Genomic DNA, 19,124 nt, shown 5'->3' on the forward strand with positions numbered 1-19,124 from the left:
TTTCGGGCTTTTCCCTCGCAGGAAAGGATAGCCCGAGGATTCGAGAGAGTAACAACCTTCTTAGGGAAAGAAGTATGCACAGTGAGGGAGTGGATGAGTCTGCTGGGGACACTCTCCTCTCTGGAGCAATTCGTTTCCCTAGGAAGGTTGCACCTGAGACCGCTCCAATTCTTTCTTCATCGGAATTGGAGTCGTCGTTCTCAGGATTTGACGTACTCCCTGTCGTTATCACAGGACATCAAGAAACATCTCTTATGGTGGACAGATCCCAACCTCTTTGCGAAGGGACTGTCTCTTCAATCACAGACCCCCAACCTGGTGTTGTTCTCCGACGCGTCGGACATGGGGTGGGGTGCAACTCTGGGAACCAACGAAGTGTCAGGTACCTGGGTGGGGGACCAGGTAGCCTGGCACATCAACAGAAAGGAGTTGATGGCTGTGTGGTTGGCTCTGAAGGCTTTCGAGCCCAAAGTCAGAAGATCGGTAGTGCAGGTCAACGCGGACAACACTACAGCTCTGGCATACATCAGGAAACATGGGGGGACGCATTCCTTCCCCCTGTACGAGACAGCAAGAGACCTTCTTCTGTGGGCAGAAGAAAGAGAATCAAGCTTCTCACCAGGTTCGTGCAGGGAGAAAGGAATGTAAGAGCAGATCTCCTCAGCAGGAAAGATCAGGTCCTTCCCACAGAGTGGACCCTTCATCTGGATGTATGCCAGAGCCTGTGGAAGTTATGGGGCAGGCCACACATAGACCTCTTTGCCACGTCAAAGAACAAGAGGCTGGATCCTTACTGCTCTCCGATATCGGATCCAAAAGGCGAGTCGCAAATAGATGCTCTTCTTCTAGACTGGAACGGACTCGACGTCTACGCGTTTCCCCCCTTCAAGATCCATGGGGCTAACTATCAAGAAGTTCGTAGAGTCCGATTCAACGAGAATGACCTTAATCGCTCCCTTTTGGCCGGCCCAAGAATGGTTCACAGAGGTACTGGAATGGTTAGTGGACCTTCCAAGATCGCTCCCGCTAAGGAGCGATCTACTCAGACAACCCCACTTCGACAGGTACCACAAAAATCTCTCGCTCTCAGTCTGACTGGTTTCAGACTGTCCAAAGTTTGGTCAGAGCGAAAGGATTTGTTCCGATACGTAATACAAACCCTCGGTCCTTTAACAATAGGAAGGTAACTAGCGGCAGCTGGGACGGTCGTAAGCTTCGAACAAGGGGAGAACGGTAGTTAACTGCTTGTCCGATCGTGCGCGCGCCCTCGCGCGCCCGAGAGGTGAAGAATCACTTTTGCTTTCGGCCGCGGGTGTGAAGGACGTGTTCGTCATCGCTCTCTGCCCGCTTCATCGTCGTATGCTTTGTTTATATTGTGTTTTCTATAATGGTTTGGTTTGACTTGAAAATGAAACTGTAAGTACACTGTTTTCATTTTCATTACTTAATTATGAATCAACATGGAGCTATCGCCGTAGAGACGGCGATTTCCGCTCTTTTCATGAATTGAACCCTTGAATTATGTCTCGGTGCCGAGGGCGTTAACTCGCGCCGAGTCATGTATTTTGGGCGAAAGTGTGTAATTGAAAGATGTAAGTACTCTTTTCATTATATTTTTGCCCTGTGCGTTCGTTGCCGAGAGCTTGATTGCGCTCGGCAAGAGCCTCTTATTTTGTATGAATAGAATGCAATGAAAGTGGATTCGCAATGCAGTTTTCTTTTCATTTTCATTTATTAATTGCATCAAATTTAATTTTGGATCAATTTCCGCTTCGACCCGGGAATTAATCCTTACGTTTATTTATTGCTGTGACAAGTGAAAATAGCAAGTGCAGTATTGTTCATTTTCATTTATATATTTTATGATAGCATCATATTATTATGGATCAAGTTTCCGCTCTTACCGGGAATTGATTTTTCCCTCTTTAAGTTCTATGAAGTGAATCGCAAGTGCAGTATTCTGTTTCATTTTCATATTACTTTTCACTGCTGTGCGGGGGTAGGGGAAGCGAAGGTCTGCCAGGAAGTCGTCGGAAAGCTCTCCCGCGACTCCCTTGGTATCCGATTCTTCGTCTTCTTTCCTGCCCCCCCGCTCAGCTTCCTCGTATTTTGTTTTTGGGGGTCTTCCTTCCGTTCGGGGTGGGGCAATGTCTCCCCCCCCGTGCGTGAGGGAACCAACCCCTCTTACTAATCTGTCTGTGCTACCGCAGGTGCTACAGCCGTGGGAGACGACCTTGGACAGGTATGGACCACTGCGGCTGCAGGGCGTGCCTAGCATCCACGATCTGCTGCAGAGTCTAGCGAGGTCTGGGGCGGTGACCTTGGAGTGGTCTCCACTACAACCTTCACGGGCCGATTATGCTACACTCCCCATGCTGTGTCGGTGACGCCGTCTGCCGCTTCTAGGGCCGGTCGCCGCCGTACCGAGGAGGGGTATGCCGCCGCCGCCTGTGTTTTCTTCGTGTTGCCTGCCCCAGACTTCCGCTGTTCCAGCAGCTCGCCCCTGGACCGGCCGCCAGTACCAAGCGCTGGCTGCCGATGATTCTACGAGGCGATGGCTGGGCCTGCCGTACCTGTCGCTGATGTGGTTCCCGCTACTGGCTTGGCTGTCCCTTCTGTGTTTACCGCTGCCGCTGTTCCTGCCGCTCCTGAGCTGGTTGCTGTTCCTGTCGCTCCTGGTTCCTGAGCCTGTCCATGCTGGTCCTGCCCATGGTGTGTCTTCCCCAGTCCCAGGTCCTTCCGGACAGGTGCAGTCGGCCGTGTTGCTTCGGCAATAGGCCCGACTCCGGCCTGGATGGAGGACCTGACGACTGTTCCTGCGTGAGCTGACGAAGAAGAGGAAGGTGTCATCTTCGTCTTCGTCTGTTGTGCCTCTTCCCCTTCGACTCTAAGGCCCATAAGCCGAAGAAGAAGAAGGCTGCCTCCCCCCCCTAAGAAGTCTCCTTCGGGAACTTCTAAGGGCCCGTCCCACCTCGGTGGGACGGGGGGTCCTTTGCTGCTCCTCCTGCTCCTTCGGGAGCGGGGCCCGTCTCCCCTTCCGTAAGGAAGAGATAGACGGGGACCAGGAGTATCGGTTAGCTCTGGTACTTCCTCGCCTGGTGCTAGCGGCGATGCCGCTACGCCAGGTTCCGGCTCGGTCTCTCGTTCGCGGGAGATCCCGAGTGTACGCTCTCCCTCGGGAGACCGTGCAGCCAAAGTTTCGGCGCCAGAGTTCGCTCGGCGCCAAGACCACGGCACGGAGCAGAAGCTGCGAGAACGCTCAGGTGATCTCGCCAGGCCAGCGGCCGCTCTCGCAGCGACCACTGGTAACCGGGTTTTGTTATTCCCCCTAAGAAGACTCCTTCGGGAACTTCGAAGGGCTCGTCACATTCCGGTGTGACGGGGGGGTTCTTCTGCTGGTCCTCCGGTTCCTTCGGGAACGGGGCCCGTCTCCCTTCTGAGAAGAAGAAGACGGGGACCAAGGGTGTGCTGGCTACCGCTGGTACACCCTCGCCTGGTCTTGCAGCTCTGCTGCTAAGCCAGGTACCGGCTCGGTTTTCTCGTCCGCGAGAAGTTCCGAGTGTACGATCTCCTTCGGGTGACCGTGCAGCCAAAGTTAAGACGCCTGAGTTCGCTCAGCGTCATGACGAGGCACGGAGCAGAAGACTGTCGAGAGCCGCTCAGGTGACTCTCGCCAGGCCAGCGCGGCCGCTCTCGCAGCGACCAGCCGGTACCTCGGGTGGACGTGACGGTCTCTGACCGGCCACGGGTTGAGGCTGGGAAAGAGGTCCCCCAGGTCCCCTCGACCGACGGTACCAGCCTCGGCTGGTAACCAGCGGTTTGACGTTGCCGCGAGGACGCTCACGGTCTCACGGCGAAAGCGAGCTCTGCAGGTCACCTGACCGCCGCTCCCACAGGGACCGGGCGTGGATACGGTGACCAGCAGCAGCTCGTCTGACGCACGGGACCGGGGTCGACGTGCTCAGTCGAGCCGCTCGCCACAGGTGAGCGGCACGGCCAGGCCTGCAGATCGATCCCCACCGCGGGTTGGTGATCGGCTGCAGCCCCACGTACGCTGGTCCTGCCAGCGAGCGGGGGGGGGAGCGTCAGGTCTGTCTCTCCACTACCTTCAACTTCCTCGGGCTACACCGGGAAGAGCGAGGTAGCTAGGAGTGATCGTGAGAGGTGCGCCGCTCACGATTCCCGTCACGACGCCGCACGTGCCACGTATGGTCTTAGGACCAACCAGGACGTACGCGCAAGTGATTGGAGGCCGTACCATCAGGGGGAGGGGGAGTAGGGGGTAGCGTCAGTTCTGTCTCTCCGATACCTTCAACTTCCTCGGCATACGCCAGGAAGAGCGAGGTATATAGGAGTGATCGTGAGAGATGCGCCGCTCACGATCCCGTCACGACGCCGCACGTGCCAGGTTGGTCTTAGGACCAACCAGGACGTACGCGCAAGTGATTGGAGGCAACCGTCAGGGATCTGTTGCTGGTCCTTCTTCTGAAGGAGGAGGGTCCTGGGAGCTGCTCTTGTTGGAGGGACTGGACGGTCCTACTCCTCAAGACGCTGTAACTTCCGAGATTCAGAGTAACTTTACCCAGGTTATTGCACTGATTCGTCAGCACAACGACCGGGGGGAAGGATCGCCGCTCCCACCAGCAGAGCCCATGTCTCTGCTCGAGTCGTTTTGGGGCCCGAGAGGGAACCCAAACCGACGGTGGTATGCCGCGATTGGAGCTTGCCGATTCTGTCTTGCAACCAGAGTCTCTCGTCTCCGGACAAGAAGGCTCTCTCAGTTCTGGCCGGTCGATCAAGCTACTTCCACCTCCTCTACTGCGACAGCGGCGTTTCTACGTGTCTTCGGACACCGTATTTAAATACTCCTTCGGTCCTCCTGAGAGGTTTTCGACCTCGACGAGGACTGGAATGAGTCGGAGGACGGTATCGGCTCTCTCCTGTCAGGTGTCGATCAGCCCCACCCAGACGACGTTCACAGTGGCGGCAGACCCTTACCTACAGTGAGAGTTCGTAACCCTCCTCGGGAAAACGTTTTCTCCTGACGATACGTTTTCCCAGACTCTGAGAGGCCATCGCCGCAAGGCGATGGCTGCTCCTACTCTTCTCCAACTGCTAGTTCCACTGGGAAGGCGAGCCAGTATCCAATTCCTCCCCCATTCCCTCTCTCCTTACGGCTACGAGGGAAAGGGGAAGGATCCTACAGAGATTTCTCTGTAGGATCCACGTTGGGGACTGCGCTACCAGGGGGGACCTTCGGGTCCTACCTGACGTAAGCCCCGGTACGTTGAGGAGGGATCCTGCCCCATTCTCGATTTCTACGGGAATCGAGAGGACCACCAGCCGATATCGTTTGACGAATTCGGTGGGGGTTTCGCAGACTGCTTAGAATTTTACGGAATTTCTAGCGCATTCAGTGTTAGAGTTTCTTACGATCTCCAAACACATAGGCGAGACCACGGTCCAAAGTGAGCGAGACGAATCCCCGATATGTTACACGATAATCGGGAACCTCGCCTATGCTCGAATTCCTGGAATTTCTAGCATTAGGAAGAAGACTGCTGCTGAAGAAGACTGTGACAGTAGGCGACCAACCTGGAATAGAGAAGAACGGACGGGAATATCCAGTTTGGCTGGAACTATCGTCTTAGTATTCTGTTCACCATTGAAGCTTCCTTCGAGGAAGACTTCTCCTTCACTCTCTTTAATAGAGAACGAAGGTGGTCGATCTCCAATCCTTATTTTGTTTTCTTGAAGGAAAGAATTTAGGATGGAGATCGTTGTTCAGAATCCTACAAATATACTACGTATATTAACCTCGCGACATGATTCTGCTAAGCAGTTGAATGGTCCTGAGGGGGTAGGCGCATATCCTGGTTATTCTACGGATTGAGACTTAGACGAAAAGTATTCTAATTGAACTGCAAAACCCGGGTGCCTGCAACCTCCCAGGAGTTTCCAGTTTTCAATTTTATATACTTATGGTGTTGTCACAACAACACCATTTAAGCTTTTATATTTACCGAAATTCGTTTCGCTTAAATATAATTGCTCGAGCATATCTTTTTATGCTCGGTGGTTCTAGCCGAACGCATTCCTTCGTGGAAAGGATTACTTGGCAACTCAGGATGACGAGTCAGCGACAGCTACTGCGTATTGAATTGCCCGAGGCATTTCAGTATCAGCTGCCGCTTTGAGATAGACGGTTGTTTATGTCTTTCTCACCTGCTTTGATTGAATAACAACCGTATCTCTGCCCAACAATCACGGACTTAAGTCTCTGATTAACGGGGATTCTCGCATACATGAATGACCCATCTACTGCTGTGAAACGCTAGTATTCATCGTCTTCGGTATTGCGAGAATTTTAAACAGAGATATCTATTCGACTCTCATCTTTCTGTTTACCGCACGGTAACAGAAATCTGTAATAGTCTCTTGCTGCATCGTATCCCGATAATGCGAATGATTTTTGCGGAATCTGAGTTTGTCCTCAAAATATCTTGTATTCGGAGGTGTACAATTGTTCATTGTTCACCCCGGATTAGCAGATGTATTGAAAGACATCGCCTACTCCCACACCTGCCAGCTCTACTTCCAAACGTTCAGCCCATGAGAAGCAGTTCTTCAGGCGGCACTCCCCTGTGTTTCATTACTGAAGAACGCCCCGCTTTCATTGCACAACGGACAGCAATGAAATGGCGGTTAGCGTTTTCAGTCAATTGTAAGCACAGGTTTAGAATCTTGAGATTCCTTCTCTCGATTCAGCTGGAAGACGTAGGTTGCATTCATTGCCTACCTTCGTCTTCAACGTCACATAGTGTTGTTTCTCCTTAAGCTGAGATTCAACGTCTATGAGATTTTCTTGCCATCAGGGAGCCTCGGTCTTTTGAAGGCAATTGACTTTCGCCTTTTGAGTTTATGCATTAAGAGAATCATCGCCGCGCCGTCCGGCATCGGTGACTAACAAATATTTTATTTGTTGGTCTCAGCATAACTCTTTAAAGGGCGAAGGTCACGTGACTTTACCCGGATGCTTGGGACAACTTGCCTCTACTGATTCCGAACCAGTCAGTCGGCAGCTGTCAGAGCGCCCGAGTCAGTTACGAACTATGCTGTGGACTTAGTTCGGTTGTTTCCAGAGCAATCATTACTTCGTCTTAATAGCTTGTCAGTATGAGTACTGTACATAACCAAAGTCGAGAAGAGGGATAGGTCATACGACTATTCCCTTCTTTTCGTCTTAGGTAACTGCATGACTTCTCTTGAGAAGTCAAGCACAAAGGGATGGGGATTTGTGACGCTCGATTTCGTACCGATCTTCGTAGCGAAGACTCAGAACCCTTCGGTAACTGACGATTGGTTCGAGTCCTTCACAATACCCTCCCTAATGGACTTCACCGCCTCCGATACGAAGGCTATGCTGCTTTGTCCTGTGAAGGTGCGACGGAGCTGTCTGAAGAAACTCGACACCCAGGATGAGTGTGGACGCCTCTTCATCATTCTCTCGCATTCCGCAAGAACTTCTCCGTGGCGCAGATAATGAAGGCAGGCGCCTGGTCCAACCGGACCGCATGCACCTCCTTCTACCTTCAGGATATTGCCCACAGTTCCTTGGATCTTTTTCCTATGAACCGTGGTGGTTGCTCAACACGTTGTGTAGTTAACCCAGACCCTCGCAGGCTGAACAGCATCGAGTCCTGGTGTGACCGTAAGAATGGATGAGGAATGAGAGTGTGACTGGCTCCTCTTCCCATCTCTTCCCTCTACCTTTGGGTAGAGGGACACGGTCGTCACCCTGCTGGGTAAGGACGAGATGCAGGTGAGCTACTCAATAGAGCACCATCCTATCCCTTTCAGTAGGGATAGGAGTAAATATCCACCACTTCCTCCAACAAGGGGGAGGAAGTGGATGCCAATTGAGACAAACCCATCATTTTATGATTGTCTCTTGCAAACAGGAACAAGTTCTTGCTTGCTGGTACGAAGAGATACGATTGCTCTCTCTTAGTACTTGGCCCAGAGGTCTGCCATTGATCCTGCGGTGCACACCCCCGATCAATCGGACAGAGGTTTGGATCCCTCCCTTGCTCTTACGACCAGGGAGGCACTCCAGGGTTGGACGAACACCAGTCTGTTCACCAAAAAGACTCAGATTCCTCCCACCAAGAAGTGAGTCTTCCTATTGTTAAAGGACCGAGGGTTTGTATTACGTATCGGAACAAATGACAATTTGTCGAAAATTGCATTTTTCCTAACTATACAAACCTGAGGTCCTTTACATATAGTCCCACCTCATGCCACCCCTCACTCTGCAACTTTTTGCATGGGCCTAAAGCAAAAGTGATTCTTCACCTCTCGGGCGGCGCAGCGGGCCGCGCGCACGATCGGACAAGCAGTTAACTACCGTTCTCCCTTGTTCGAAGCTTACGACCGTCCCAGCTGCCGCTAGTTACCTTCCCTATTGTTAAAGGACCTCAGGTTTGTATAGTTAGGAAAAATGCAATTTTTGACAAATTGTCATTTTCAGCAGCAGCTGCTAAAGCAATCGCAAGAGCGAGGAGACTTCCACCTGCGTGTATACCAGTCAAAGTGGGATGTCTTCAGACGTTGGTGCAAGAGGAAGAACATTTCATCTTCCAGTACCTCTGTGACCCAAATTGCGGATTTCCTTATTTTCCTCAAAGAAGAATGTCATCTGGTTGTGTCAACTATTAAGGGATACCGCAGTATGTTGGCGCGGTATTTCGACATAGAGGCTTAAATATATCCGATGATAAGGACCTGCATGATCTTATTAGATCATTTGAAACCATTAAGCGTCCTCATGGAGTACCGAACTGGAATCTAGACGTAGTCCTACAATTCCTTGGATCGTCTAGATTCGAACCTCCTGGCTTAGCCTCTTTCAAGGACTTGACGAAGAAGGCTATCTTCCTTTTGGCCCTAGCTACAGCTAAAAGAGTGAGTGAGCTCCAAGCTATTGAGGGCAATGTAGGGTTTAAGGAAGATTCTATGGTGTGTTCGTTTCTTCCAAGTTTCCTTGCAAAGAATGAAAACCCATCACGCCCTTGGCCCAGGAGCTTTGAAGTTCGTAGTTTATCTTTCTAGTAGGGGAAGAGCCTGAAAGAACTCTTTGCCCTATGAGAATTATGAAGTATTTCCTTAAGAGGAGGAACAACTTAAGGCTAATCAAGATGTACTTTGGTGCTCCGTAAAGGATTCCCACTCGGCCCATGTCGAAGAATGCTCTTTCCTTTTTTCTGAGAAGCCTTATTACAGAGGCACATGTTGCCTGTAAGGAAGATCATTTAGACTACTGAAAGTGAAAGCTCACGAGGTGAGAGCCATCGCAACTTCGCTTGCATTCAGAAAAAATATGTCTGTGCGGAACTTGATGGAGGCGACTTTTTGGAGATGCCAATCGGTTTTCGCAAACCACTACCTACGTGATGTGAAAATCACATATGATAAATGCTTCGCCTTGGGTCCTTTCGTATCGGCGGATTCGGTGCTGGGGCAGGGAGCTGAAACTTATCCTGTGTAAATTTTTTATATGTTACCCTATATTTTATATTGTTGTTTTTTGGTTGTCTGAAAGAGGTTGCAGGAGGCACCTCTTTTTGTCGTAATATTAACCCTTTGTATTTTGGTTAGGTGGTCTGGTGGGTTTTGGCTCCTTGCAGAGGTAGTGGTAAGGATCTGTTAGGTAAGCGGACAAGGTCCCTCTAACAGCATCCGACTTGGATTCTACCACAATAGGGGATAAACATATCCCATGGTAGATCCGAGAGTCTTTCAGCATCAGGTCAACGTCCTAGCTGTAGCTCTCCAGGCAATGCAGACTCAGAGATAGTATCTATGAAGTCTTCATCCTGAAAAGGTGAGAACCAAGGTTGTTATATCCTACAACATTAGTTGTTTCCCGTCTTACCTGTATTATTGAGCTGTCCTCTTACCCTCCACCAAGGGTGCCAATCAGCTAAGTATATATCTGTCAGGGAAGTTCATGTACAAAAATGATATTGTTAAACTACAATAAAGTTTTGTACATACTTACCTGGCAGATATATACGATTAAATGGCCCACCCAGCCTCCCCTCAGGAGACAGGTGGAAGAGAAAAATCTGACAAGCTTACGGGAGTGGTTCGTACATCCGCCACCCAGCGGCGGTAAGGTAGACCACCTGACCTACCTGTCGCGTGTGCCGCGAGATTTGAAATTCTGTCGGGAACGTCGGAGACTATAGCTAAGTATATATCTGCCAGGTAAGTATGTACAAAACTTTATTGTAGTTTAACAATATCATGTTTATGTATGTATCGGATTTTGTGGGAGGTTCTGGAACGGATTAGTACGAAAACCAAGGTTTCATTGTAGTTAAGAGAAAGTGGGTTTAAGAAGTGACCTGTGATGGCCTGTTAAAATGTGAAGAGTATCTTTGGAATTTAAGTTTCTTTTAATGCAACCTGCCTAAGTCTATAGTTATTAGGGTTTATTCAATAATGTTAATGTATGGGTTTTGGCCAAAGTATGAATGATAGAGGTTATTCAATAGTTTAACTCTAAGGGTTATTCAATAGTATGAAAATCCCATCTTAAATATTCTGCTCAATAGTACCTGTCCACATTATGAATAATTACAATTACTGTATATGAAGTCTAATGATTTCTGGACTCCCATGCAGAGATTAGAATTTAAGTTTTTTGTAATTCAAAATATTAATTTACTTTTTCTTAATATTTTTACCCGTGTTTTGAACCGTCTCCAAGAACCAGGTTCAAGTTTTAAGTAAATGCAGTGTTTTGATATTAAACTTCATGTTTTCCAGAGATGCTTCTATGATGGCTATGAGACGTAAAATAGCTGGCTTGACACCAGATGAAATCCGTGCCTTACCAAAGGAGGAGCTTGACCTTCCTGTAACCCAAGAAGATTTTCATGATGCCATTCTTAAATGTAATAAGTCTGTCTCCCAAGATGATCTGGAGAAGTATGAGATGTGGATGAAGGAGTTTGGGTCTTCTTGAGGTATTAGATGACTCTATATAAAAAGTTTGTCTCAGAAGTGAAACAGTTTCAGAGGCATTGGGATCAATTATACAGCTTTAGCATGCAACATTTGTCTTTCTCCTGCTTAATGGAGTATAAAATAATTATCATGCAGTTTTTTTTATTCAATTAGCACATTAAAACTATTGCAACTTACAGTCATAAAAATATAAAAAATCTACTCTTGAATTCAGATCTCAGAAATGTCATTTTGTTATTTGTTCCTCTGGCAATACTGACCATCACCTTTTATGCAAGCTGGAATCTGTCATTGCAATCTGGTTACAAGGTGGTAAATGATGGTTAGAGGACGAGTGGGGAATACCTTCACTCACCTGCTGTTGTCATCAAGTAAGGGTTTCTTGCTGCACTCTTGGTGACTGCCAAGTTGGATCTTCTGCTATTGTTTATGGTGTTTACTTTACTATGGATATGTAGTGTGAATAATGGAGGTTGAAGGGCATGAATAAGTATATGTGGCTTTTCATGTCCTCTGTTGGGTGGACCCCCACTATCACTGCTCCTTTCTAGAAGTAGAATCTGCAGCTGTCATGGGGAAAGGTTTTGGAACAATAAGTACGTTGTCTAAAATGTATTCACTGGTGTCAGCTGGAGTGAAGACCCCATTTGGGGGTGAACCATGATTTGAATCCATCATTAGGCCAGATTTAGCTTCCTTGTGACCTCTGTCACCCCCCATGGTAGGATTACACTTGGTTCTCAGAAGATTTCCTTTTCAAGTGAGATCTCAGACACATCTAGCTGAGGCTCAGGACCGCTTTCACTTTTGTTATCCTTATGCCAGACTGATTAGGACAAACACACTGAAACAAAAAGAAATCACAGGCAAACAAAGCAACCAGCTTGGGAGGAGAGCAAAAGTGACCATTCTCCAAGGCGGTCAAAGAAAGACTTAGTGCATCACGAGGTTCTATGCTTGGTCGGTGACCAGCTGCCACCTCATATACGCATGAGTTGCCAGATGCCACAGATTCCTTGTTTTACCATCTTTGATTGTTTTTAACTTGTTTTCAGCTGGCGCTAGAAGATTATCCTATTGTTAAGACCTCAGGTTTGTTAGCTATGAAAAATACAAATTGATTAAAAATTGTCATGTTATAGGAGTCATCACTCCCCTGCTCTTGTGATTGGCAGGCCTTTTTTTGTTAGTCGCTGATGCCAATGGAAAAGTATTCTGTGATGGCATGTGAATGGGAGTCTTCTAAGACTCGAATAGCTACCTTTTTACCAAGTTTCAGTGACTGATTCCAGCTCACATTGAGGAGTATACCTGCATAAAAGGCTCAGGTTTGTATCCTAAAAAATACAAATTATTTTAAAATTATATATTTTACTCAGACATACACATATAATTTTGAACTCGGAAAGCTCAGTTTTGCAATTGTATCCATTTGCATTAGTTGCACAATCCATGGTAAGTAACACAAACAAAACCGTAGTGGTGGAGAAATCCAAATCCATATAGAATACATGGTCTTCTAAGTCAGTGTCATATATTGGAAAAGAGAAATACTTATATATTTTTGTGGTAGTTTGCAACCATGGACCTTTATGAATATTCAAGAGTTGACTTAGGTGTTGGATGGTACAGCAAGTAATGAATTCAGAAAATATTCAAATTGTTTGTACTCTATATGAAAGGAAGCACATGTGAAGAACTTATAGTCTTATAAATAGTTGAAAAGGTGAGATGACCTGTTTGTTGAAGGCAGTCTGAAATGATATTACAGTGCTGTGTTTAATACGAAATCACGAAACTCCCAGTACTTCTTACAGTTTTAATTAGGGAAGTCTAGTGATTATAACGAAAGCAAGAAATATAAGCATTCTTCTAATAATGCTTGGTAACAATTACAAAAGACAATTTATACAGTATATAGAAATAGTTAATTCTAAATTTGTCAGTGTTGTTCAGTAACACTTGACTGTATTCCATCTAACCTTTTCTAAGGCCGATATGATGTTTAAAACTAAAAAGAATTTATTTTGTCGAAATCATTTCTTGAAATGATATGTGATGAAATGCTGGCTATGAGCTAGGTCGAGGTTGACATGACATCCATGTTCTATCTAAAGTTGAGTGTCAGACCTCTTTTTCTCAGTAATAGTAATGATGACCAGTTAGCTATGATTAGACAAAAAATTATAGAACTGGTACTTTTACTAATAAATCTGCTTTATAAGATAAACTAAAACTCTTGGCCATTGAGCAGTAGCAAAGTTAAAAGTTAGTTAGACAAATTCTTTTGAGAAAGAGACCAACCACTTTGAATCAGCTAGGTGAATGGTGAATTTTAATAGAAACAGAGCTACAGACTTCCGTCAGTTCAAGCGCTTCAGTGACGTGATCGGCATGGTCTTTGCCTGCCACCTCGGTGGCCGCGAGTTCGATTTTTGGCCATTCCACTGAGGGGTTAGAGATGTGTTTTTCTGGTGATAGAAGTTCACTCTCGACATGATTCGGAAGTCACATAAAGCCGTTGGTCCCGTTGCTGAATAATCTCTGGTTCCATGCAACGTAAAAACACCATACAAACAAACTTTCACCAGTTCTAGGAAACACTGATTTTTATTTCTAGGAAGAACTGATGTTTATTTCCCCCCAAACTAGTTTCCTTTGGCTCACCTTACCTGTTATGGTATACTGCAAAAATTATACTCATTTAATAACAAAGGTATTGGTTACAATTTTCTATCACACAGCCATTGCCTTCGTGAATTTTGCACTTGATTTGAAAAACAGGTCAAGAATTTAGAACTGAAGCTTAGACTACAGTAGAATACATGATGAGAGTTAATTTGACTACTACAATTTACCAATGTCATTCACTTAGTATCACTCTCTTAAGGAATCATCTCAACTTGCAATTTTGAATTCTAATAAGAGATGGTAATTGGAAGAAATTTCATCTAAAGTATCCCTGTTTAAAACAATAAAGGTTTTGGTATAAAAATGTATGCCAAATTTGGGGCAGCACTCACTAACTTTTATATACTGGAGGGTGCCATCATCTAGCATGTGTTTCAAAGTTTTATCCCTAATGCAATGCCTTGAAAATCTTACTCTCCACAGCAAGGATATTCTTTAAACTAAGAATCTGCTCTGATAAAGATTATTGAGAGGTTTTGTATCATCTTCATATTGGCTTTTCCTTTATAATCAGAACAGTACTACTACATCATCAGTTAATTTTCTAAGTCTCACCTGATAACACTATTAACTCATGCAAATCCTGAAAAAAAATACATGTCAACAAAATATTATATTGCTTTCAGTTGACCCATATCTTTCAGGGCATATTACCATCCAGGATTTATTAAAGACAAACTCTTCACTCTTCACTGAAGCCATCCCTATGAGAGTTAAGTGTTTTGATACTGAGGTTTGTTAAACTTTTACCTGTAATAATAATATTAACTGTCTGAGATGGAGTTGATCAGGATAGTTTCAACTTGGAAACTTTGTCAGAATCATTATTTTCAATTTATCCAATTATCAGTGTCAGAATCTTTATTTTCAATTTCTGAGAGGTTTGGTTAAACTAATCTTTTATCCTATTTTCAGTTTATCCAATTATCAGATAATGATAACAATCATAACTTGGTTGTCATAGATCTTTTGAATTTGGGCTGAAGGTTTCTGTGATCAAGCAAGAAATGTCCAGTCATAAAAGAGTACGTAATTCATGATCTTGTGATTATGCCAAGCTGTCCACACTATTGCTAACTTACAATAGTGTTTGGATATTACTAAACTGCAGGAATCCTTACTCTTATGAGGTCTGATTACAAATTGGGCTATGTTTATGAGTAGTACGTACTTTGATCTCTTCTCATGGAAGCTTTTTACAGTGGTTATTTGTTGGTATATCATTATTTGCTTATTATTACATTAAAAGGTTAATTTCATAACATTGGAAGGGTAATGTGACTATATCACAGGTTAAATTTAATTTTTTGTGAAATTTATATTGAATACATGTTTGGTTCAGTTTTGCTTAACTTTTATAGATTTAGAATTTTAAATGCATTCAAATATTTCACCCTGAGCAAGATCATTGCTTCTCTTGAAATGACATTGCCCTATTCATTTAAGTTGTCAGTAATGCAACATAATTTTCTTTTACTCCCCTTGACTGATGATCAAGTGCTAGTGCATCCTTTTAGTAAAGATGCCTGAATTGATTATTTGCTGGCTTGATTCTATATTTACCATGACTCGCGATTCTTTTTTCTACATTCCATTCTTGTCATGTGTTATGATAAGTTCCATTTTACAGTGATATCATTACGGATATATATTGGCAGAAGTTTTACAGGTTTTGCTTTATTTAGACATTGTTATACAGCAATATTATTCAAGAAGTTAGCTGATGCAGATAGTTTTTTTTATGTTATGAAGGTTTTGTTTTTACTTTTGCAAGTCCATATTTGCTTAGGTTGGGTTAGTTTTGCAAATACCTAAATATGTAACTTAAATATACAACTGTACAGTTAATTTTAGACTCAACATTCTAGAATTTCAGTCTTTCCAAATCCCATTGACATTATCCTCTCGACGTGGTTTGGAAGTCACTTAAAGCCATTGGTCCTGTTGCTGAATAGCCACTGATTTCATGCAACGTAAAAACACCAACCAACCAACCATTGACATCATTTACAAAGTTTGATGACAAAGTAATGTGTGCTTTGTACCCCTAATCAGTATTCAAGAGCTATGACTGCTCACTCCTGTGGTCATGTTAAAAAATTTTTTACCTTGGGAAAATTTAACTAAGTAGGGTTAATTCAATAATATATTTCTTGAAATATAGTAACTGGGTGTATTCATGCTGCCATAAAGTAACATATATATATATAGATATATATATATATATATATATATATATATATATATATATATATATATATTATGATATATGTATATATGTATATATATATATATATATATATATATATATATATATATATATATATATATATGTATATATGTATATGTATATATGAGTATATATATATATATATATATAGATATATATATATATATATATATATTATGATAATGCCATGGAGGAAAGTGAAAAATGAGAACTGCTGAGATCTTTCGCTTTAACGACCCTTTACCAAAGGCAAGACTTGCTTTTGTTTTAGTAAAGGGTCGTTAAGACCCGAAAGATCTCTGCAGTTCTTGTTTTTCATTTTCCTCTGTGGCATTACCTTTTATTTATACATAGCATCACGTTTTGTATATTTTGTGATCAAATTATTCATATATATATATATAGATATATATATATATATATATATATATATATATATATATATATATATATATATATATATATACTATATATATATATTAGTAGACCTGTTTTCATTTATTATACTCATTCAGGCTTCTTTGAATATTACCGTGCTTTCATTGGTTGTTGCCAGTGAAATAGAAAGCTCCTGTTGTTTACATTCATTGTTCCATGCATTGAATAAAATATTGATTGTATTCTTTGCAAATAATGTATCATTAGGATTTGCATGTCCATTGGATATTGACAACAAAGCCAAAAAAATTGTCTCACTACTTCCATGTTGTCTTCTTGAAACAGGCATAATAATATTTGGAGTAAATCTCCATTTGATAAATTACTGTTGTATTGTCAGTTAAATGTAAAAAAAATTTCTGTTGTTTGTTTAAGAACTTCCATGGTAAATTAGTTAATTGTGTGATATTGTATGATTGACATTGGGATGGCAATTTATTCATCATATATTTGAGTTTGGAGATCTATTTTCATGGTTTTTATATTTTGAATACACTGTACGTACTTTGTACCTGTATTTATGTATTTTTTTTGCATGTGAAAAAATTTATATATAAAAACTGGTCTGTATTATTATAAAGTTTTCAGCTATATAACCAATATATTAAAGGTGCTTTTGAATTTTTTAGAATGATTGTAGGATGAAATCTTAGCAAAACCCCTCTTGCTTTTTTTTTTTTTTTATTTAATCATTGTGGATGAATGTAAAAGTTTCCAGTTGAAGCAAATTACCAAGGTCTTTATAAGTTGTTTTACCCATTATGGAGAGGGAAATGCTAGTTTTCTCTAACATTATTTTCTGTGTTGAGGAAATTTGTATTAAATGTATAGAGGAACTGTATTAAACTTGTATTTGCACCATAGTTTATGGTTTCAAGAGCTTTAAAATCTATTGATTCATAATTTGTCAGTTGTATGCAGGCATTGAAGACAAGAGGTATCCAGAAATTAAAGTTTCATATTCCTAAGGTTTTTACCACTCAGTGCTCTAGACCACAAATATTATGGTATATTATTATTATTATTTACTAATTAATTAGGCAACTTTGATAAACCTAAGTAAATAATTTATCATTGTAGAATAAAAGGAATCTTTAAAGGTAAATGTTCACAAATTCCTAAAAATGTTAAAATTTTATACAGAACATTGTACTAACCTTTAAACTACTTTCTTTAATGTAGGAGTTATATTATTTCTAGAATGACTGTTTGTATTGGATGAAATACTTATTTGTATGGAAATAAAACAATTGACTTTTACGTAGGAATAGTCTCAGTGCAGTGGAAACTGAGTTGGTTGTTTAAACTTATTGCAAAGTTGTTAACTGTTAAAGGGCAATAAGTTGGGTATTACCTTTTGCTCACTGCCCTCACCCAGCACTTTTTCTTTGGCTGCTTTCAATAAGATGTCTTTCTGTGTTCCTTGCATTTTAAGTTTTGTTTATTTTACCGTGGAAAACATTGTGCATAATGGAGGTCTGAAGGGCATGAGTTAGGGTATGCTCTCCATTTCGGTGGATCCTTACCGTTGGAGAAGGGAGAGTAACATAACATTATAATCTAGAACTCCCGCCTTCCCACCCTGTATCCCTTCCTGCTCCTTTCATTTGTACACCAACTCGGGAAAAGGAATGTGCTTTGGAGGGTCAGCACTGTTACTTTGTGTATGGATAAGCGTCGTATGCGGCTGTGGTATGTCCTGGTCTATTAGTTGCCTGCCACAGACTCAGAGGCTTCTACTAAAAACAGAGGGAGTTTTCACAGCATGGATGGGTCATGGCTTGGAACTCCATCCCTTGCACAGCTTATCCTTGCCCCATGGCACATTGGCTGGTTTCAGTGTTATTGATTGTATGCTGTGGCTCATGAAGCGCATACAGAGAGTGTGTGGTTTGTGTCACTGCTATCATCTTGCTCTGATAGGCATAAGTGGTCTCACAGTCATACGACTTGTAAAATGAGGACTTGGTACACCTAGTCTCCCAGTCTGCTCATCATCTCAGTCAGAACGACTGCCCAAGACTCATGTCTGTGCTTCTCCCTAAGCATGCATGGTAGATACAGTGCTACCTTCTTGCTCAGTGCATGTACAGTCTTTGGACTGTGCACATACAGAGGGGGTTTATATGTATGATGCTCTCAGGTGCTAGGATGCTCTGTTTGTGCACAGTATATTCTAACTCCCATCTGCTAATAATTTGCAAAGACCTGGAGTAGCCTATACTAGTTTTGCTTCATTGATTTTTGTGCCACCATCATGTGAGCAGGCATACTATGCCAGTGCATCTTTACTTCACGAATTAGTCACTATACTACCTTTTTGCTTGGTGTATATGCAGAACCAAACACCACAGCTTAGAACTCTTTCATGTATGTGTTATTTGAGGCTCAGCATATATGACTGGTACCAGTGGTACTAAATGTGTTGCCATCAAAAGCAGGCAGGGTAGGCCTGATCTTCTCATAAAATTCGTGAGGTAGAGCCTCCACTATCTTCACGCTTGATGTATGCAGTGCCAAACTGTATGTAATATGGGATGTTTATACTACAGTAATCAATTGTATTTTACCCAAGAATGCTGGAATATTGTGTATGCTAAGCATGAATGGTGCCCGGTCTATTTGGAACTCATGTTTACATGAATGCTCCTGGAATCATGTGCTGCCACAGAGGGTTCATATTGGGCCTAGCTATGTAATTGCTAATGTACTTGAATGTTAGTGCACAATA

At 43.2% G+C, this 19,124-nt stretch overlaps 1 protein-coding gene and 1 pseudogene across 2 annotated transcripts in view; one reads left to right on the forward strand and one right to left on the reverse strand.

Moving 5' to 3' along the window:
* Nucleotides 1-15,764, forward strand: part of LOC135213023 (katanin p60 ATPase-containing subunit A1-like) — a 32,368-nt gene extending 16,604 nt beyond the window's left edge. Inside the window, exons 8-9 of one of the 2 annotated variants that reach the window (XM_064246833.1) lie at nucleotides 10,834-11,033; nucleotides 14,370-15,764. In XM_064246833.1, coding sequence (XP_064102903.1) covers nucleotides 10,834-11,032 — 199 coding nt within the window. In that variant the 3' untranslated portion in view covers nucleotide 11,033; nucleotides 14,370-15,764. Of the gene's footprint in view, nucleotides 1-10,833; nucleotides 11,162-14,369 lie in introns of those variants that run through there. The other variant, XM_064246832.1, reaches the window with a different exon arrangement.
* Nucleotides 11,569-19,124, reverse strand: part of LOC135213305 (V-type proton ATPase catalytic subunit A-like) — a 35,354-nt pseudogene continuing 27,798 nt past the window's right edge.

Source organism: Macrobrachium nipponense, chromosome 42 (genome assembly GCF_015104395.2).
Source record: "Macrobrachium nipponense isolate FS-2020 chromosome 42, ASM1510439v2, whole genome shotgun sequence".
NCBI lineage: Eukaryota > Metazoa > Arthropoda > Malacostraca > Decapoda > Palaemonidae > Macrobrachium > Macrobrachium nipponense.